At 44.0% G+C, this 22,143-nt stretch overlaps 2 protein-coding genes across 8 annotated transcripts in view; one reads left to right on the top strand and one right to left on the bottom strand.

The window, feature by feature from the left end:
- The first annotated feature begins 1,134 nt into the window (after positions 1-1,134).
- On the top strand, positions 1,135-1,824 carry CLDN25 (claudin 25). Its single transcript, XM_084803472.1, has one exon. The coding sequence runs from the start codon at positions 1,135-1,137 to the stop codon at positions 1,822-1,824; it is 690 nt and encodes a 229-aa protein (XP_084659598.1).
- Positions 1,825-3,389: 1,565 nt separating this feature from the next.
- Positions 3,390-22,143, bottom strand: part of USP28 (ubiquitin specific peptidase 28) — a 47,933-nt gene continuing 29,179 nt past the window's right edge. For 5 of the 7 annotated variants that reach the window (XM_084803465.1, XM_084803466.1, XM_084803467.1 and 2 more), the window contains 8 exons: positions 18,880-19,071; positions 15,797-15,936; positions 10,255-10,433; positions 9,876-9,954; positions 8,783-8,862; positions 7,204-7,327; positions 6,320-6,509; positions 3,395-4,806 (listed from right to left, as the gene is read on the bottom strand). In XM_084803465.1, coding sequence (XP_084659591.1) covers positions 4,631-4,806; positions 6,320-6,509; positions 7,204-7,327; positions 8,783-8,862; positions 9,876-9,954; positions 10,255-10,433; positions 15,797-15,936; positions 18,880-19,071 — 1,160 coding nt within the window. In that variant the 3' untranslated portion in view covers positions 3,395-4,630. Of the gene's footprint in view, positions 4,807-6,319; positions 6,510-7,203; positions 7,328-7,898; positions 8,219-8,782; positions 8,863-9,875; positions 9,955-10,254; positions 10,434-14,132; positions 14,229-15,383; positions 15,570-15,796; positions 15,937-18,879; positions 19,072-22,143 lie in introns of all 7 variants that reach the window. The other 2 variants (XM_084803471.1, XR_014783689.1) reach the window with 2 other exon arrangements.

The following is a 22,143-nucleotide window of genomic DNA, read 5'->3' as shown; positions in this document are numbered from 1 at the left end:
ACTTGATAACAAAGCAGACGGTTCAGTAAGAAATAGAGTCAATAATCCCCCCAGTAAATATTGAAAATCTCCCAAAGCTAGACATTTGTTGTTGTTTTGAAACTCGGTGCATGGAAAAACAGATGGGGAAACAAAAGAAGTCCACGGTCATTGTGCAGCAAGGCTGCGGCTTTGAACGTGTTCATTCAAATGAGTTCCCAGAGGTTTCCGAGTTGCAGCTTCATCAGCACTTATCATCCAAGGATATTGTTTTATGGCAAGTCAAAAACAGTACTGCAACCCAAGAAGCAATATTCTTCTATTTCTTATTCTCTTCCCCCTTAAAAAAAACACCTATCAGCATCTTTTATCAGAGCCTCAGATTTTGCCTGCTACGGTTTGGTTCTGCCCACAGGTTCCCTCTGTTCTCAGGGAAAGGGCAGACTGAAATTTTATCCTTCTATTTGCCAGCTCAATGCATTTTCCATCCATGCGTATGTAATCCTCTCCCTTCTCTCCTTCCATGATCATTTCTATTATTTCCTGACCTGAGCTTTTGGAGCATTCAGCGCAACAGAGACCATCACTCCCATCTCACTTGAAGGGATGGACCAAGAAGGAGTGAAGAAAAGTTAATTGGTGAGAAGACCAACTTTCTCTGCCAAGAATACAATATAATCTAGAAGGATGTGTGAGAAATCAACAGCTATATATTGGGATTTCATATGACAGCTGAATTGCCAAGCTTACAGTCTCTTTGTGCCATGTTTTGGTGCATCTGTTTGCAGAAGTTGCTGCAAACATTCGTGTCCATCCAGTTGGGTACACCAATTTAATGAAATTTCTGCCTGCATATGAACTGAGACTTTCCAACTGAGTCAGGATTTTTTTTAAAGGTAAAACGAACCAGATCTGAAAAAGGATCTTAGCACTAAACCTTGGGTGTAGTTATCTGCTTCAGTTCCTCCCCCCCCCCCTGCACTGTTCCTTTAAAAACTAGTGCCAAATCAAATCTGTTCCATTGAGACCTGCCCAACTACAGCACGCTGACGACACCAAAGGAAGCTGCAGCAGCACTTCTGCCCAAGCTGGCCACGAGCACCAAGTTCATCTTGAGAACAAGGCATACGATTTATACAGCTGAAGGGTCCAAATATGGCTTGGCATCCCAGCACCAGAGTTCAGCTGGCTGGATTCATTCTCTCGTTCTTCGGGTGGGTCATGTCATGCGTTACAACTTTTGTGCCTCTCTGGAAGAGCCTCAACTTGGAATTAAATGAACTCGAAATCTGGAACATGGGGCTTTGGCATGCCTGTGTCACTCATGATGAAAGCATAATGGAGTGCAAAGGCCATGACTCTCTACTGGCATTGCCCTTGGAGTTCAAGATCTCTAGGATTGTAATGGTTACCTCAAATGTACTGGGATTGCTTGCATTCTCACTTTCCATTTTGGGGTTGAACTGTCTGAAGACAAGAGACCAAAATCCTGGACTGAAAAGGCACATTGGGATTGCTGGTGGAACTCTCTTCTGTATTTCTGGAATAGCGAACCTTGTGCCAGTCTCCTGGGTTGCCTACACTACAGTGCAAGAATTCTGGGATGAAACTGTGCCACCAATTGTCTCAAGGTGGGAATTTGGTGAAGCATTATTTCTGGGCTGGTTTGCTGGGTTTTTCCTTATACTAGGTGGGTTTCTTCTGATCTGCACTGCCTGTTTTCTAGAGACCAAAAAGCCACCCAAGCAGTTAGCTGTCTACCGTAAGCCAAGGATACATTTACCATCCACGTTGCCAAGGCATCATCCATATTCACCACCTAAAAATGCAGACCTTGTGATCTGAGCAGCACACCTCAGTCTCTCTCTACACATCGCAGAGAATGATGCGAGACTGTTGAAATAGTTTGTATCTGACTGGCTGGCCACTGGGTGATGGTTTTAATTCTTTTAAAGGATGTTTTAGTGGGGAATTGTGTCAGAAAGGCAGCAAACTAGGGTTATGCAATGTTGTACTGCATTTTAAAGGTAACAGTTATGTCCTTCTCAGTACCTGCACCTTGAGGAACATAAAACATGAATGTATCTTAAATATTTTCTTTCAAAATGTAAATGTAATAAGCTTAACATACGCAGAGTGTATGCATAGTATCTGAATCCAGATTTAGTCTTCTGTCCAAGACTAATTTTTCTTCTCCCTCCCACAGTCATTAATAGGAAGATTGTGGTTTAAGGACACACCCTTGAATGGAAAAAAATTGTTGTTAAAAGGATAGAGTGACTGTGGGTGTAGAGCCAATGTCAACATAGCAACTTAAAGGCAATACCCATTGAATAAAATTTTAAGTGCTTACCAAAAATATAGAACTGTTCATGTTTGCTTTTCACAAGAAAAGAAATCTCTGGCATTTGAGGAAGTCTGGTAGCAATTTTGGATGGATGATTGAATGCTTCCCATAAATAGAAGCACTAAGCACAATTAAAGAGAGCTCCCCTATTGGTTTTGTTGTTGTTCAGTCGTTCAGTCGTCTCCGACTCTTCGTGACCCCATGCCTACTATTGCCCCCACTTACTAACAGTTCAATACTATGTGTGTCTACTCAGAAGCCAGACCCATTGAGTTACTCCCATGTAAGTGTGCGTAAGATTGCAGCCTACGTTACTGCAATCATCCTGAACAGCAACTGGGAGAATAGCTTCATTGTTCACCTGTCCACTGAGAAAGGACAAGCAGCAGTGGTTTTGAACTTCAGGAAAGAAGTTCTAGTTTGAAACTTTGGGAGAAGCACCTTAACTCCCAGATACTTCACCAGCAGCATATGAACTCCTTCCTCAGGCAGATTGAGAAAAGGTTGGATAAGCATAGATCACTTCCAGACTCGATACTATGATATCCAGATATTTGTTTTTTGGTAGGGGGAATTAGGCTCTCTTCTGAATGATTCTAAAAGTCTACCAAAGTGAAACTGGCATCAGTACTTGTATAACAAGAGGCCCACTAGCTCCTGGTTGGCTATTGCAGCATCCAAATCAGGAGTGCCAAAAGTACCCAGGGAAAGGCAGGTAACATTTCTCCCAGGGCCTTACACTTAAGTAGTCACCAAACCCCAACAGATGTGCACAGCAATTCATCCCGCACTGGCCAAGCAGTGTTTTAGATGGATAGAGGATCAGCATTATAAGCTGAAGCATGAGGCACATCTCAACGGTAACTACTGAAGCAATTCACTCACTCCCAAATTTAAAGCAAGCTGGATGTGCCCCAAGTCATCCTATCTGGGTATCCAAGTGGTGATCTTTGTAAAATAACTTTGACAGAAGTTTAAACACTCCCAATGATCACACAGAGTTGAAAGAAGGGGAAAGATTGCAGTTCAACACCTCAGAAAAAAAAAATCAAAGCAAGTCACTCCAAGTTAAATAGAGTAAAATTCTTTATTGCACTTTTGAGCCAGAAAAAGTCTTATCAAATATGTATTTCCATTTACATCCTGGTTTGTCAGTGTTCTAATAAAAACAAAGGCTGCTTAAAAATATCTTGAGGAAAATACATCAGTTAAAGTGTGTGTTATTAAAAATGGTTTCATCCTGACTTTAGCGCACTTGTCACCATCAATAATACTCTGGTAATTAAAATTCGGTGATTTCTATTCAAGGAAATATTTTGGGAGGTTGAAGAAAGCAACTTCCTCATGGGTTTTGTTTTCCACCTTACTTGTTTTCTTACTCTTGTGCTGGAATGATTTCTGTTGCCATTATACACTATTGGCACCATCACGATTCCACCCTGTACTCCCCTGGGAAAGTAGCAGCTGCATTTTGAGTTACTAACACACACCATATAGCTGCATGCCTGTATCATGTGCAACACAGTTTGCCAGGTCCTTCTGCTACCTCACCACCAGAAGAAATCTGGGAAAGGCATCAATTTATAGTCTTATGTTTAAAATATTTCATAACTGTGTGTATTTCTTAAACCCCTACCTATGACCCAGTTTGGCTTATTCCCTGAACCAATTCTGCTCCGATATCACTCAGGCCCAGTTTAAAAATAGGACATGGGCCATGGGTTACGTGTTTACCCATGTAAGTGATCCACAGGGCTATCTCATTTAAATGCACTCCCATGTGCTGGCCCATTCATGTGAAGTGTGTCATGCTAACTATGCTTCAATGGACCAACATGTGTGGTGCGTGCATTTAAAATGCTAACTAGGTGTGAATGGAGTGCTCCCAATAAGCGTATTAAACTGGCCACACTATGTATAAGTGGTGCACCACAGGAGTGAGAGACAGAGTGTGCGCGTGTACATGTGTATACACACACACACACACACACAACTTAGTTTAAAATCGCACATTTCTTATAAAAACCTTCCCACCATATTCTTGTAAGAAGCAAAGGCAAGTGCCATTTCAGGCGAATGTACAACTGTGAAACCTCAAGTGCATGTTCCAATTAGTGCCTGCCCATATCAAGTGCACACCAAATGGTGCCATGCTCCTTTTAGTCCTTTTCTAAACACACACAGTATTGGTTAGCTCTGAATGTGGATTGTCCATTTGCTCATTGATTCATTCCAAAGGTAGTTGGCTGCTGGATTTCACACACTGTCTGTGGCCTCCAGGGCTCAAAGCAGTAGACTCAGATTTTATTTTACAGCCACTGTTGAGGCCCCATGGATGGACTCCATAACAGCTGCAAATCTGCTGCAGAGGTCATAGGGTGAGTTGGGGCGGATCCCAGGTGGCTCTTTCAAAACTACTCCCTCTGAAGAACCATCCAGCAGACGGGGTAGAAGCTCAGTCAGCTTCTGTTTCACATCAGCTATAAGAGAAGAGGGGCTAGATAATTAAGAAAATTCTGATGGCAACAACTGCAAAGTCTGTGTTTTGACCTCAGGCTGAAACCAACTCCACTGGAACATAAGAAAAAGAGCAGAGGAGCAGAGGGAGCTGCCTTATACCGAGTCAGGCCGTTGGTCCATCTAGCCCAATATTGTCCACACTGACTGACAGCAGAGCTTATCTGCATGCACACTGACACTTCAGGTCAGCTCCTCAAACACCTCTTCAAAGCAGTGTAATGGCAGTTCCAAGTTAAAGCAGGAGCCTCATGCAACACGAGCCCACATATACAACAGTTAAGACATCCATGATGGATAGCTGTGTCAGCACACCAAGACCTGCCAACATTTACGAAGCACATCACCTTCAGTGCACAGGTTTTATTTTTAAGCTGTAAAAAGTGACCTGGGTTTTACAAGTTGGCGCAGGCAAGCTACTTGCCCAGAAGGAAATGTCATTCATCCTTTCCAAGCAACTCTGCAGGGCTTCATTAGCCATTTTATACAGGTGTGAAAAACATTTTTAAAAAGAAAGTTGGCTCATTCAGGTTCCTCATATTATACATACTTGCTCTTTGGAATAAATATTGAAATCAAGTATTAGGGGAATGCAGGTGTTGGCAAAGAAATGGAAGGGAAGGGATCCACTGTGCTGAGTTTGCATCGGAGCCACAGAACCAGGACAGCACACAGAGATTTGAAAGACACTGAATTGTTCAGAATTTCTGGAAAGCAGAACCCAGGTCACAAGAGGGGGAAAGAAAAAAATCAATTGCTGCATCCAAATCTTATTTCTACTTCAGAAGTACAAATTTTGGGACCAAGAGTTTTGACTTGGCATACTTTCCCCTCTGTTGGAAGTTAACAAAGTTAATCAAATTTATTTTCTTAAACCTAGCTGAGAAAAGGCACAAGAGCCTAAATTCCAGATATTTGTTCTACTGAACTGGCATGTTCATAGGAGTCAAAGGTTCCTCATATGGCTGCTTCTCCCAACCCTCTGATTTTTCAAACTCTCTGGGGTAGAAACTGATCAAGCTGAATCAAGGTTTTAAAAAATCAGTACACTTTATCACTGCTGCTCACAGAAACACAATACAAGTACAGATCCCCAGGCACACACATGCACAAATAATTCCAGGCAGCCATTCCTCACCACTGGCCACACAAGAATGGCATACTACAGCACAATTCAGTTTGATAGAACTAAAACCTCCATTAAAGCATGTCAGTGGAGAAGCAAGCACACTTTCTACTTAGTAAGAAAAACAGGGGAACCAAGGAATCCAATTCATTGTTTTGAATACGTTAAATTCTAGTCATTCAACAGGACAGAGTCTTTTCAGTAAACTTTAGGGCTAGCAACAAGTATGGTTTAACATTAGTAGACATTTTCTTGAGGGTCTTGAGAAAAAGACAAAACCCCCCAGCAGATACAAAGGCAAGAACACCTATGGAATTAGTCCAGTGCAAGGACCAAGATGCATTTCTTACCATTCATGACTTTTTCCACATAAGCAAACCAACGATTTCTCATGACCTCAATGGCATGGAGATCATCCTTGGACATAGGATCGCTTATGATGAGTTGGACACAGGGGATGATCAGCTCATTCAAGATACTCATACCTTCATCCACATTAAATTTGCTTTCGATCAGAGTTGCTGCAGCTTCATTCAACTTCTATAGCACAGCAAAATTAGAAACAAGGTCATGGGTATTCTACAGGTGTTCATGACTGTTGCAATGCTGTGATGAATTTAAGAGTACAATTTGGGAGATTGGTATGCTGCCCTGAACAAGACTAGCCAAGGCAACTGCCAGTTATTCTCTTCCCTGTGAAGAAAGGTACAGCACTGAGAAGAGTGCCAGCTTCTTCAGGGGAAGTTTCTGTAACACACTCAGGAGGACCAATGGGGATACACCAGGCTATAAAACTAATTGATAAAAAGAACCAAGACCTTAAAAGTTAAAATTACATAGGAAGGAGCTTCCATTGCTTCTTAAAGTAATAGGAGGTGGCTGCAAGTACAACTCTGCGAGAAGTAGATGGGAGTTTTTCAAGTGCCTAAGGAAAAATGGTGTGTTAAAGCAGGGATTGGGAATGGGCCTCCCTTTAGATTTCGCTGAACTGCAACTCCCATCATCTCTCACCATTAGCTCTGCTGGCTAAGGCTGACTGGAGATGCAGTCCAACATCTGGAGGGCCACAGGTTCCACACCCATGCGTTAGAGGAAACTTTATTTCAAAACAGAATTGGGGCTGAACATGAAACTAAGATGAAAATCAAAAAGCAATTATTTGAAAGTTGATCGTTCTGCCAAGAAGCATCACTGGAGAGGTGAGGGGAGCAGGGGCATTGTTATTAATACCAACCAAGAGACATTTCCTCCTGTAGAGAGCAATTAAAGATGTATCTGCAGCTCTGTTGAGTCCCTTCATCCACAGTGGCTTATTTCTCTCGTAGGCGAATATCAGGTAAGTTAGAGCCTCACAGTACCTTACAAGAGTAGGAAAGAGGGCGAGTTTTCTTAAATTACCGTTTGCAGAAACATTGCTTGCATCACATCAGCCACTCATGGTTATCATGCCTGCTTGAAACATATAGAGACACATCTCCACCCTCAGGGAATAAGATGTTCCAGAACATGAACAACTGGAGGCAGTTTATTTTAAATGTGCCAGGCCAGGGGAACCATTTTGCAAAGCAGCCCTCACTGTATTCTGATGGAGGACAGGCCATTTGATAGAGCTGGCCCAGAAAGTAGCACATTTACTGAAATACACAGGAAGAGCGCATGAGTAACTTTGGATCAAAGTCTAGATAGCAGTGTGCCCTTATAAAGGTGCTCAGGGAGGAGACACAGAAAGTATAGCTTTTCCAAAAATTGAGTTTTACTGAGGTCAACAAAATGGGAATTTAATGGTTAATTACTGAAGACTGCCCCAAAGATTTGGGGGTGACAGAAGAGTCAAGCATGAGAAGTGATGCTGCACTATGGGCTGCTTCAGCTTTTGGGAGGAGGAGGGGGACCGTAGTGGAAATGGAAGCGCTGGCAAGACAAACATACCTTTTCTTCCTTACGCCTCGCATTTCAGACAGAGGGGGGGCAAGGATACTTAGCATTAAGGTGACACCCCCCCCAAATTAGACTTGCTGCAGCAAAGCTTGCCCAGGTGGAGTCCACTAGAAGTGGGAATGCAGGAAAGAGGCAGAGCCAGGGGTCCAAGGTCAGTCAGGCTGAGTTTATCCCAGCAAGACCTCTCCTGGAATCACCTGGCATTCAGAGATCCAAGAACAGGCACTGTGCCGGGAACTCCAAGAGCTCATCAGGCAGAGTGCCTGTCTGCCTGTGGCATCATCTTCAGGCATTCAAAGCTAGTTATAGATCTGGAGCAAAAAACAAAAGAGCAGGGTGATCCTGGAAGGGCAACTTGTAGGTGCACAGAAGACTATTGTCTCTAGGAGAGTTTCAAGTACTTCTTGTAAAGGGCATATCTCAGGGCTGTCTATAGCACATCAACAGGAGATACAGTGTTGCTCTGATTAGATTAGGAATGGAGGAAGATTAAGCATTAATGAGTTTAAGAAGTCCCTCACCACCCTCATGTTCTTTTCAATAGAGGGCTCCGCTGGGAACTGTTGAGTGCACTTTGTCCTAGTATGCTAATGCCCTTCCAGATAAAATGTAACCTTTTAGGCCAAGGTGACTGTAGGGGACACCCAAAATGCAGGTGGAGTGTTGGTCACCAAGCAACACTGCATGTCAAAGGAAGCATTTCTCCAGCCCTTTTCTCTTGAAGAAGTCATCAGGGGTGTGGTATTTTCTACCATACACTATCACATGTTTCAGCCTTCTATATCAGATCTAGAAAATACATCTGCCCAGACTTTAAGCCTTCAGCTCCCTAAACATTTTAAATTACAACATTCAGAAGTAGTACAGAAACTTACTGTTCATTCTGGTACAGCTCCAAACCCGTTAAGAGGTAAACAGACACCTTGCGAAACAAACTGTAATCTTCATGCCATTCCTGTCCAAAAATAGAAAATGGTCAAAGTACCCAACTTTGCTCACACCTGGTTTCTCTCACCTTGTGCTTTTCCTCTTGTAGTTTTTAGACAACCACCAGGGCCAGCCCTACCATTAGGCAGGGTGAAACAGTCACCTCAGGCGGCAGATGATGGAAGGTGGCAGCAAGGTGTTGGAAGAGAGAGCTGTATGCCTCATGGCCTGCCCTATGCTCCCTAAGCTAGCCCGTGGCCTTCAGGTTCAATGGAAGTTGCTGTTCCATCACTAGTGTTGAAGAAACAGTCTAGTCAGGTTTTGTCCATGAAACAGGAGAGGGTGCCACCCTGTTCTTTGCCTCAGGCAGGCCCTGATAACCATTATCATACCTTACTTAGTAATCACAAGATTTTGGACAATGATGATATCTACTGGGTATATTACTCATTTTGGGTGTACACATGTGGACAGGATCTGCTATCAAAGAGGTATCACGGCAAATTTGCAACAATTCCTTAACTGAATATGGATGCCTGAGCCATGCCAAATGACTGCAGTAATTTATTCCCCAATCTAGCCACATCTTGTGAGCTAACAAAAAGGAAACACCTACATCTAGTCAGCATCCAAAATGGCAACAACACAAATCACTCTTTCAAGAGAGCAGCACATATATGCTGAGGTCTTGGGACGGAGAAACTAGGCTCGGTTTTTAATGTACTGTCCAACTGTCCCCCAACTCCGTATTTGTTTCTACCTAGGTATGGGGGACACTCCCCACTGGAAGGAAGAGAGAGAATAAATACATCTGACCATATACTATACCCCCTCCCAGGTACAGGAACAATCAGCCTCAAAACACACATCTGAAAAAACTATGAACACCCCCACCCCCCTCATACACATACACCCCCACCTCTGAAGGAAATATATCTTTGTACAATCAAAAGACTAGAAGCATCTGCTCATATGGTCATTGCTGTAAGTGCGATGAGTCAAGATCTAAACTGAACAAGCTTTGGGGCGAAGGCTTTTTACCTTGTACGCAACCATGTCCACTTCATCAGGGCCAATCTCTTTTAACTTAGCTCGTGCTACCTTCATAATGCTAATTGACCTGTTCATGGGAACAATGAGAAAGCAAAGTGAAGTGATATTCAGAAGCCACAGGAAATCAATTAGACGAGTATTTAGATTTAGCTTGCCTCACAGTATCTCTGTTTTAAGAGATGTAACATTATTTTGTCACACATACACTCCACCAATGTATAATACTGACGAATTCTATTATGTCACTGAACACCCCACTCCCACCCCAAATGAAGCCCAAAGACAGAAGTCTTACAGCACTTCTCATTGTTCCTCCTTTACTTGCTCTTGGATAGAACATGTTCCAGCATATCTGCTTTGAACAAACCTTTCATCAAAGCTAAGGTTTTTGTCCGCAAACTGCTCCAGAAGAGTCCGCTCCACCACTTTCTTGGGAGCATTGTTCTGCAAGAAGTAAACCAGGACATGCTGAAGCCGTGGGTCATTTTGTGGTGTTGGGTTCTCTGTGGACAGTGTGTAGAGCCTGGAATATTCTTCATGGAATGCCTGGAGAAGCCAAGAGTTGGAACCCTATTAGTCAGATGGGTTATAAATCCACAATGCAAGCAGTTTTTACTCTGTGGAGGAATATGCTCATGAGCAACAGCTCCCTCAACCCAAGGGATGTGCTGAAATCCAAATCCCACGAAGCCTGGAGCCACAAGGCCCTTCAATTGCTGCGCAGAGGACCGTAACTGGGCACTGCTCCTGCCACAGAAAGGATCTTCTTGGTGTTAATTTACCAAACCAAGCCCTGCGTGGCCCTTCTGATGCATTAGTAGCATCAAAGCTCTTGAGTACACAACAGGTAAAAGCAGCAGGTATTAGCTTGTGCCTGGTATACAGCAGGATAAACAACCACCCACCTAGAACACTGGACTTACCTTAAGGGTTTTTTGGTTAGAGAGCATTTCCTGAAAAAGATGGGCTACTCCACTCATCTACTTTGACGGAGCAAGACATCCAGAGGCATCTAGAGCCTCAGCTGGGAAGAAGAGCCCTCCCAGTTTTGGAAGCTTCCACAACTGAGTAGACTCCTATGTCAAACAAATAGTTTCTGAATAAGCTACACAGCGCCCTTACAGAGGAAAAATAATGGAAAAGGTGGTAATTGAGGTGTCAGTTATTCCAAATATGGCAAGAAAAAAGTTCTCCTGTATGGCAAGCATGGGCCTGGACAGATCAGGATGTCACCCTCTCCACGACCAGTCCAATGTTTCTCTTGGTCATGGGAGCAGGATATCCTGCAAGATGGTATGTATAGCCATGGTACCAATTAATTCCTAGTAGGAAAGCTGCATTTTGTGCACTTCACTTGGTATAAGACCATTTGTCCAAATAATGCTTCAGCTTAAATAGACATATCAATCTAGTGGTGCTTGTTAGAGACAGATGGAGAACATTAGGACCAAGCACTGCCAATGTTGCTGCTCCTCTTGCAAAGTGCACGAAAGTTTCCTCTGATGCTTTAAAGTCCCGAGATTGATATGCCACTACAATACTTTCCTTGATCCACTTCAAAATTGACCTGGAAGTATTAACATCCAAGGAACTGTCATTAAATGAAATAAATAGGGAATGAGAATGCCTAATACCTTCTATATAGATACACCTTTCATGCGCTACACGTTTCCTTTTCTTTTGTGGAGAAGAGAATGATTAGGAGAAAAAAAATAGGGTTTATTCCTGGGAGCTATGAGACAGAGTGAGGGTGTTTGGACAATCACGGGGTCCATCCATAAAACCATAGGAAACCCTCAGGTAAGTGGATGATTTTAATCCTTTTTCCCATCACCCACCTACCTACTGGTTTTCCAGTCAGGCCTTGGTGGGGGAGCGCCTTCAGGGGCTCTCCCACATGGCCCCCCCAGCACCCCGCTCCTTCCCATACATCTACATGGTCGTCTTTGCATGGGGCACTTTACATCCCAACTCAAGCCTATGGAGATAGTCTCTACCACCTTACATTGGGATTTAAAGTGCCCCATCCCTAAAATCAGGTGAGGGGGGCATCCACTCCCCCATGGTTCCTGTTGCCCCAAGGGACCATGGTGTGGGGGGGATTCCACCCCCCATCCAATTTTCAGGACAGGTAACTTAAAAAAATTATTATCCTAGCCCCATTTGTGCACAAAATGAGGCCGAGAACATTTTTTTAAAAGGGCTCCAAATGTGATCGGAGCCAGGTGGGGTGGGGATTGGTGGGGGGAAGGAAGGTGACGGCCCCTCCAACACGTCACTTGGGCACCATTGGAGAGGCTGCCACTGGCACAGGCAGCAGCTTGGCTGCGATTGCAAATGATGGCGGCCCTGCTCAGTGAAAGCAGCAGGGGTTTCTGCTGCTCTTGCCAAGCGGCTTGCTGCCTGATGCCCTTTACCTATGACGAGTTGACATGTCTGGGTTCACATGACACGTCAACCCATCATGGGTAAAACAACTCCTAGTGCAGACTGTTGGTTCTCGGGCGGGTGAGTTATTTATTTATTTATTTATTTATTTAATTTCTATACCACCCAATAGCCAAAGCTCTCTTGTTGTTTGGGAAGAACAATCCACCCTGATAAGAACAGTCCAGGTTCACATGACACACTAACCACAGCCACCCATAATGGGTTAGCATGTCATGCAAACCCAGTCAGAGTTAGCTTTAGGAAGAGTGCTTGAACACATGAAGCCACAACAGGACACACAGCCATCCTTTCCCACAAACAAGGCACCTAACTCAAAGAACCTAGCAGTCACAACTGCCACAGAAACAGGCCCTTAATATTGAGATAATTGTCTCAGTTCAAGAGAGACTTTCATCAGCATTTTAAGCATCAGATAGGAGATGTCACATATGGCATAAACACTTAAGAACACTGGTCTTTTTAAAGACATTGCTTAAATACATGGGCATCTAGTCATGGGCTTGGCTTACTGAATAGTAAGGAAGTGGCTACTACTTGCCTGTTGAAGACTGGCAAAGCATAGGCCCTGAGATGCAACTGGGTGCAACAATCCCAAGTGTTGAATGTTGACCTGTGTAGCAGCCACTTCTTTCTGTACCATCTTACACACACTTTCCAGGTTCTCTTATAAGCCGTTGGTAGAGATTTTAGACACAGCATCTGGCATGGCATCAGACACATAATCTTTAAATCCTAAACTGAGCACTGCTTAGTATCCAAACATGGAGACGGAGCCAGGTCAGGCCCATATGGGGTACTGTGACTTGAGAAAGCAGATCTGCCGATATCAGAAGATGCCACAGCTTCATCAGTACTATGCTAGCTCTGCAAAACTATTACCTTCTTGACTAGAAGGGGGCAATAAACTTCCTGCCATTTCTAATGTACTTGCCAAAGGACTCTGAAGAGGTGGGGGAAGAATAGTAGGAATGCATATAGCAAACCCTTCGACCAAGCAGGGAGTCAAAGGCCTCTGCTCTGTTGGTCTGGAATTTAGAGGAGAATAGGTCCAATTGGTTATCACAAAGAAGCAAACAGGAGCAGGAAGCCTAAACACAATGTGATCAAAGGTCCAGAGATAAAGACTCCAATTCCCTTGGTTCAGGCCTATCTGCTCACACACTGACAATGCCCCGTACAAGCTCATTTGAGATGAACAGATGACTCTTGGCACATTGGAACAGATGATGCATTGTCTCTGGTGAATCTGACCTTGGTTCTTGCTTGTCTGTTTACATGGGCTTTTGCTAGGACAGAATACCCAGTTCTCTTGGACTTCAAGCACCTTTTTGCCTCACTTGAGCCACCACCTTTTTCCAGTCAAGGCAAAGTGGATGGAAGACATCTTTCCCTCCTCCCCCCATATTAATCCAGTGTGTGCCCGTGCGTGCATGTGCCCGTGCGTGCATGTGCCCGTGCGTGCATGTGCCCGTGCGTGTGTGCGTTCAAGAGAGAGAGAAAGAGCAACCTCTACTGCTCTGTTGAAAAAAACTGCAGGCCTGCTATCTCAGTGGAGGACAGAAACCATGGAGGCTCCTCCTCCAACAAAGGTTCCACAAGCTTCTGAAGCTCTGCTTCCCTAAAGTAGACAGGGGGAGTAAACCACGTCACCGGATGCCATCATCCAACTAAACAGACAAGTTCTGTGTAAGTCAAGACAACAGAGGGCAGAAAGGAAAAAAAACCCTGCCACCTGGCATTCGAAGCAGAGGCGTCATGCATTACTCACTGATTTGCCCACATTCAAAGTAGTACCTTAACTAGCCCTGCTTCAGACCCATCCCGATCAAAGGTCTGACGGGCTTTAGCAATGGCCAGGATCACACCTTGCATGGCGGGACTAAGCATCACCTGCCACAAAGAACAGGAAAAAAGAAAGAAAAAAGGTGGATAGGAGAAAGAAGCTGCCAACAATAGGAAAAAGAGGGTTGAGTTACAACAAGTTATCCAGAGACATGCAAGCAAGAGAGCAAGTTGTACTTGAAGGATTAACGTCTGGTTATAAACTTATTGTGGGTTTGTCTGCACATACCAATACTAGGTGGACAAATTAGTTTTGTGCCCTTCCACTGACTATGGTTTGAGTGTCTATACAAGCATTAGGAGAGGGTCTGAACAGACCTGAACAGAACTGAACAGGAAGGACTTAGCTACTTCTCCATCCCCCGTCCCATATAGCACAATGGTATCTTGTGCAGACTCAGCAATGACCTAACGTGGAGCAACTGACTGGATGATAAGCTACCAGTTTTTACTCATGTGCCAACAATCCCCAGCACCAACTCTGTCCATACCTTGTGCACACGACCTGCCACTGCCATAAGAGTTTCCATGCACAGGAAAGCAATCATGATTTAGAACTAGAACTGCTGCCACTGTTTCTCCAGTCTGTTAAAGATTCTACTGTGCCAGCTGCTGTACCTGGCTCCTCCATCAATGCCCTTCAGCTGAGGTGGTCAGGAGTAATGAGCATATTGCCAGCCAACTGACCACCCAATAGCCAGAGGTTGGGAATGAATTAAGCAATGGGAATAGACACAGTGGCCAAATCAGTGCTTCAGAACAATGGAATTATTCGTTTGTTTGTGTATTTATTTATTAATTACATTTATATCCCACCTTTCTTCCATCACAGAACTCAAGGTGGCTACATGTGGTTTCCAGGTGGTCTCCCCTCCAAGCACTGACCAGGCCCAGACCTGCTTAGCTTCAGCAACGTGGCTGTAAACCACCTTGAGGACCGTCTTGTATCAAAAGAAATCGAACAGAGTGATGGAAGAGACTACAATTTGGAAGAAGATTCAGGAGATGCCTCTTGGAGGTTTACTTCCAATATTTTTAGGAACAGGAGGGACAGAATGCTAAAGAAAGGGAAAGATGAACCCAGTAAGACCAGTGGCTGATTTGTGCAATGCATTTTCCCTAATCCACAACAGCTCAGAATGAAAGCCGCTCACTCCCAACACTCTGCTTAGAGCAGAAACACACAGACACTCAGCTGTGTACCTCCTCATTATATCCATCGGCATCTGATCTAACTAGAATCTTTCCCACACTGGGGATCTCCACTTCAGAAATCTGTGAGCTAGGCACGGCAGGAGTCTCCATCCCCTTAACATCCTGTTGCTCTTCTGCCTGAGCTGCAAGGCTTCCTTCTTCTGGGAGGGCATTCACCGGTTCTGCCTCCTTTGACTGTGGCAGCACAGAGAAAATGAAACAATAGTAAGAGTAAGGAAATCAAAGAGAAATAAATGACAGACTAGCAAAGCAAAAAAGTTCAAGTTGTGTATGGCAGCAGCAGAGGCACAAGAAGAGCAGGTGTTCTGTTAACTATGGCTATGTGGAGTGCCACGGTGTCTGCACTTGTGGAGCAGAAAAGGGTATTTGGATCCAGTGTGTCCAACAATTACTATTCTCACCTTGTCAAGAGCTCCTGGTCCACCAGCCTTCTCATATGTATCATCTGTCTTGGCAATGGCTTGAACCGTCTGCTTCTGGCTGATCTTAGCATGTTCAGAGGAGAGGGAACTTATCCCAAGTTCACAGGGGCTATTTTGTTCTCAAAAGAGAAAAATAAGAGTGGTCTACAATTTACCTTCTAGGTTTTATGTTTCCACAGATATCTTTCTGAAAGCCAAGATGTTGGGGTCAGGCAGTGTCTAGTTCAAAGCCTACAGCTAGAGTGGGAAGGTATTTATTCCAAAAAATTATATTGATAAATTCAAAAATAGCATTCAGCCACACTACTTATTTTCATTGGCTTGAATTTAAGTACTAGATATGATGTATTAGTAGGATGGGTTATTTATTTTGTATTTTTCTTGTTGTTTCAACAAAAAAGGATATCTATATCTATAATCATCCTTCAGCAAAGCTTCCAGGGAGGCTTCCAAAACACAAGAAAAAATACACCAAACAGCACCTTGTATAAGAAATATATTCAAAAGCCTGGGAAAATAAAAAGATAAGTTGTGCACCAGGCAAGCCTCCCTGGTGAGGGCACAGATGGGGGACAACTGCCAAGAAGGCTCTGCCAGCTGCTTTATGTCGGATGGGAGGGGCATCTGGAGAGGAACCTCTGAAGAGGACCTTAATACATGGGCAATATGGTATGAAATTGTATTTTCAATTGTATTTTCACTGAATTAGTAAATTCAATATGGTATGAAATTGAAGAACATAGGGAAAACCACTAAACCATTCAGATATGACCTAAATCATATCCCTTATGAATATACAGTGGAGGTGAGGAATAGATTTAAGGGATTAGACCTGATAGACAGAGTGCCTGAGGAACTATGAACGGAGGTCCGTAACATTGTTCAGGAGGCAGCAACTCAATCCATCCCAAAGAAAAAGAAAGGCAAGAAAGCCAAGTGGCTGTCTGAGGAGGCTTTACAAGTAGCTGAGGAAAGAAGGGAAGCGAAAAGCAAGGGAGAAAGGGGAAGATCTATCCAACTGAATGCAGAGTTCCAGAGAATAGCAAGGAGAGACAAGAAGGCCTTCTTAAATGAACAATGCAAAGAAATCGAGGAAAACAACAGAATGGGAAAGACTAGAGATCTCTTCAAGAAAATCGGAGATCTCAAGGGAACATTTTGTGCAAAGATGGGCATGATAAAGGACAAAGAAGGCAGGGACCTAACAGAAGCAGATGAGATTCAGAAGAGGTGGAAAGAATACACAGAAGAACTATACAGGAAAGATCTTAATGTCCCTGATAGCCATGATAGTGCGGTCACTGAACTTGAGCCAGACATCCTAGACAGTGACGTCAAGGGGGCCTTAGGAAGCATTAGTAACAACAAAGCTAGCGGAGATGACAGTATTCCAGCTAAGCTATTTAAAATCCTAAAAGATGATGCTGTTAAAGTGCTGCACTCAATATGCCAACAAATTTGGAACACTCAACAGTGGCCACAAGACTGGAAAAGGTCAGTTTACATTCCAATTCCAAAGAAGGGCAACGCCAACGAGTGTTCAAACTACCGCACAATTGCGCTCATTTCACATGCCAGCAAGGTGATGCTCAAAATCCTACAAGCTAGGCTTCAGCAGCACGTGAACCGAGAACTACCGGAAGTACAAGCTGGGTTCCGAAGAGGCAGAGGAACTAGAGATCAAATCGCCAACATTCGCTGGATCATGGAGAAAGCAAGAGAATTCCAGAAAAACGTCTATTTCTGCTTCACTGACTATGCTAAAGCTTTTGACTGTGTGGATCACAACAAACTGTGGCAAATTCTTAAAGAGATGAGGGTACCAGACCACCTTACCTGTCTCCTGAGAAACCTGTACGAGGGTCAAGAAGCAACAGTAAGAACTGGACATGGAACAACCGAGTGGTTCAAAATTGGGAAAGGAGTATGACAAGGTTGTATATTGTCGCCCTGCTTATTTAACTTATATGCAGAGTACATCATGAGAAACGCCGGGTTGGATGAATCACAGGTCGTAATTAAGATTGCCGGGAGAATTAACATCAACCTCAGATACGCAGATGATACCACCCTAATGGCAGAAAGCGAAGAGGATCTAAAGAGCCTCTTTTTGAGGGTGAAAGTGGAGAATGCAAAAGCTGGTTTGAAACTCAACATTAACAAAACTAAGATCATGGCATCTGGCCCCATCACTTCCTGGCATATGGAAGGGGAAGAAATGGAAGCAGTGACAGATTTTATTTTCTTGGGCTCCAAGATCACCACAGACAGTGACTGTAGCCATGAAATTAAAAGACGCTTGCTCCTTGGGAGGAACGCTATGGCAAACCTAGACAGCACAGTAAGAAGCAGAGACATCACCTTGCCGACAAAGATTCGTATCATCAAAGCTATGGTTTTCCCAGTAGCAACGTATGGCTGTGAGAGCTGGACTATAAGGAAGGCTGAGTGCCGAAGACTTGATGCTTTCGAACTGTGGTGCTGGAGAAGACTCTTACGAGACCCCTGGACTGCAAAGAGGTCAAATCAGTCAATCCTAAAGGAAATCAACCCTGAGTGCTCATTGGAAGGACAGATACTGAAGCTGAAGCTCAAATATTTTGGCCACCTAATGCAAAGAGAAAACCCCCTGGAAAAGACCCTGATGCTGGGAAAGACTGAAGGCAAAAGGAGAAGGGGACGGCAGAGGATGAGATGGCTAGATAGCATCACGGATGCAATGAATATGAACTTGAGCACACTCCGGGAGAGAGCGCAGGACAGGAAGGCCTGGCGTGCTATGGTCCATGGGGTCACGAAGAGTCGGACACGACTTAATGACTGAACAACAACGAAAACAACAACAAGGTATGGGAGCAGGCGTTCCTTCAGGTAGCTGGATTCTACGTCATACATGGCTTTGAAAAGCCAGGCACCAGGATTTTGCTCAGAAAGAGACGAAAACCCAGCAAAGTTCTTTAAATACCAGTGAGATATGCTCCCAGTCCCAATCAGCCAACTCCCAACAACCTAGTAAACCAATATCAAGTGGGGCTTGTAAAGAGACTGGTTACTTCTCTCACCTTGTTCTGGGTCAGAAGATAGATACTGAGTACCCACAGACAAGGGCGACTGATCTATCTGGGCCATCTTGGAGGACTGCTCCTCCCACTCTGCCACCTCCTGTTCGAGCTTCAAGTTGTTGTGTTCTATGTAGCGCTGAAGTTCCAGAGGCAGAGCTTCCATTTCTCTCTGGGCCTGCCCATCATCAGAGTCTACCAAGGAAAAATATCCAGTTGGCACTTGTTTGCCCTTGCATCCCAACTCTGAACACTTCTTGGACTTGCTATTAAATCAAGTTACTTAAAGGATAACCTTTGTTAATCTTTGATTATTCACACTCAGATCATCCTTTAGTTATCCAGGCACCTTGGACAGAAGTTGCAGCTAAAACAATTTGAATTTACATAGTTAGGGTGGACTAAACATGCACTTCAAAGCTGCCATTAGCAACATCTGTGCATGCACACACAGCATAAGGCTCAAAAGATAAACTGTGTACAAGGGACCATGAAAAGTCTCATCTCTTCCCAAACACTGCTGTTTGATCCAGAAGGATCCCTGAAACAGCTTACATTAAAAAAAATTACAATTGTGGCAACTTCCATCTCAAACACAAAGCATTACTATGGGGTGATTACCTCTCCTCAACCCCCATTAGTTTCAGTGGGACTTTCTACCAGCTAGATGTGTATTGAATGGAAAGTCAGACTTACCATAAGGTCACCAAGGAGTGGATCAGGTAGGAATGCATTAACTTCCTCTTCTGTTGAAGGCAGGGCCGACTGAAAAGAACTCTGACCTTCCAGAAGGGGAGAACCCCCAGTAATCTCAGGACTGACTAAACAAACAAGTATTTAAAAACCTACTGAAACAGAGCAAAAAGCTCAGAACAAAACATAGGAACTGGTATAGGAAGAGAGAAAACAGAGGATTCCAGCAGAGACCCTTTTTGGGAGTACTGTGCAAACTGATATGCCCTTTCCTTCCCTATGCCAATTCAAGCAAAAATGGCCCCATCATATCAGGACGAGACTGCCAGCACACCTCGCTGACCAGAAGAACATCTCATGGTTAAGTCCAACTTTTCATTCTCAGTCAGCAAGGGAGTGGATCAGGCAAGAACACGATGTCCCATTAACAGTATCCTCCTTCGGGTAGGTGTAAAAAATCAGTTACAGAACCTGCTGAAAAACCCTTCGGCTGAAGGAAGCCTGTGCAGATGCAAATAGTGACATATGAATGTTGAAGGAGCTACCCATGCGGCTTTCCTATACACGTCCTCCAAAAGGTGCACTAGTATGCAAGGCTGCTGATGTAGCAGTGTTCTGAACAAAGCAAGCCCACTGGAGAATGGGATTGGAGTGAATATGCCAAGTAGATACAGCCTCTCACCTACTGGCTAATGTAGTCCTACAAACCTTTCTTCCCTGATCCCCTACTTTGTAGGACATAAAGCATCTGACTGCATAAAACTCTCCATATGTTTGATGTAAATGCACAATGCCCTCTGCATATCCAGCCTATGCCATTTCTTTTCCCTGGCATGTAAACACTTAGGACAGAAGTTGGCCAAACCAAATTTCTGAGCCCAATGGAACATAGTATTTACTTTTGGAATAAAACCCAGATCAAGTCTAATCACCACCCAGTCCAGATGGTTATACATATAGCTCCACTCTCACCGAGAGAGCTCCCAGCTCCCCCACTCTCCTGGCTTACACCAAGGCCACAAGGAAAGTGACCTCCCAGGAATAGAGCACAGTGGCTTGAAGAATGCCTCCATTAAAGCTCTCAACACCAAAGGTAAGTTCCATGAAAGGAACCCATGAATGGGTGGACAAGATATGAGTGAAGCTCCAGAGAAAATGCTTAACCTATGGATGGATGGACAGAAATACTACCATAGATTCTCAGAACGTGTCCAATGGCCTGCCTCTTCAGTGTATTTTGTGCTAGGCTCTACTCAGTTCCACCTGTTAAAGAGAACATCTGGCACCCTAGTTGGAAGCATCCTATGGAGCTTCAAATCAAAAGCATCCTATGGAGCTTTTCACACCACTGGAAAACCTTCCATGTCATCTCACCGATTTTATCAGTCCCTCGCACAATGTCAGTATGGTTTGGACCACTTCCTATAACAATCTGGACCCTAAGGCTAGATTGTCTTCTGTCCATGAGAGTATAAGTGTTGTCTCCTCCAGGAGGATGCTGGATCAAGTTCCCCCGGCAGCTGATATGCATCTTCGCTGTTACATTGTCTGTTCTTACAAGGACATGACACTGATAAAGTATGCAGGCAAAGGATCTAAGTGCTAACCGAATGGTGTGGAAATTCCAACCAATTCATCAGATGCCCAGCCTCTTCTGTTGATCAGAGCCCTTGCACCATCTCTAACTGGCAACGTGCTCCCCATGCAGTCAGAGCCGACTCTGTGGTTATTTGGACTCGGATGAGTTCTCCAAGTTGGACCCCACAATTCAGACACCTCTAATCAATCCACTGTTCAAGAGACCTCACTGCCTCTCAAGGCAACTCTACCGTAATGTGTACCTTGCTCATAACCCAGCTCTGGTACAGGAGGACGTAGCACTGCAATGGCTTGGCCCAGAGCACTGAAGCTATGGGGTTGTACGTTGACATAATCTGGTAGATATTTGATTCTATCTTTTCTTGTGACAGGGAAGTTTTCGTGTATCTAGAATGATCCAAGATGCTGCAGACCGTGAGATAGTTGAAGGTGATTTTTGGATCTGTCACAAAGTCTTGCTATTTCAGATGCCAGAACATCATGCCCAATTTGTCCAAGTTTGGTCAAACTGGTCAGCAGATTTTCCAGCTAAGGGTACACATGGATACTCTTAAGCTGAACATGTATCAGTAACACTACAATGATCTTTGAGAACACTCTGGGGGAAGACTCCCCCAGCTCACATCTGTGGAACAGGCTCCCTGATGAGGTCTGCCTGGCGCCAACATTATTATCTTTTAGGCACCAGGTTAAGACCTATCTCTTTTCCCAGGCATTTGGCAGCACATGATGAGTTTTAATTGGTCCTGGATGTGTCTTTGGTTATGACTGATAGTTCAATGTTGTTTTTACTTCAATGTTGTTTGTGTATATTGTCTGTGTGCTTTTATGTGCCTTTTTGTAAATGACTTTTAAATTTTTTATATTGTATTTAATGTTTTAACTTCTGTAAACCACCCAGAGAGCTTTGGCTATGGGGCGGTATAGAAATGCAATAAATAAATAAAAGACAGTAGTCTGAACTTTGTACTGGAA

Source organism: Heloderma suspectum, chromosome 6 (genome assembly GCF_057233095.1).
Source record: "Heloderma suspectum isolate Gila_16-S chromosome 6, 16-S_ref, whole genome shotgun sequence".
Lineage (NCBI taxonomy): Eukaryota > Metazoa > Chordata > Lepidosauria > Squamata > Helodermatidae > Heloderma > Heloderma suspectum.
The sequence above is the reverse complement of the archived record's forward strand: the minus strand, read 5'-3'. Positions and strand labels throughout refer to the sequence as shown.

Excerpts from the sequence above, each read along its gene's own strand:
- CLDN25 (XM_084803472.1), top strand. The coding sequence starts at position 1,135 with ATGGCTTGGCATCCCAGCACCAGAGTTCAGCTGGCTGGATTCATTCTC.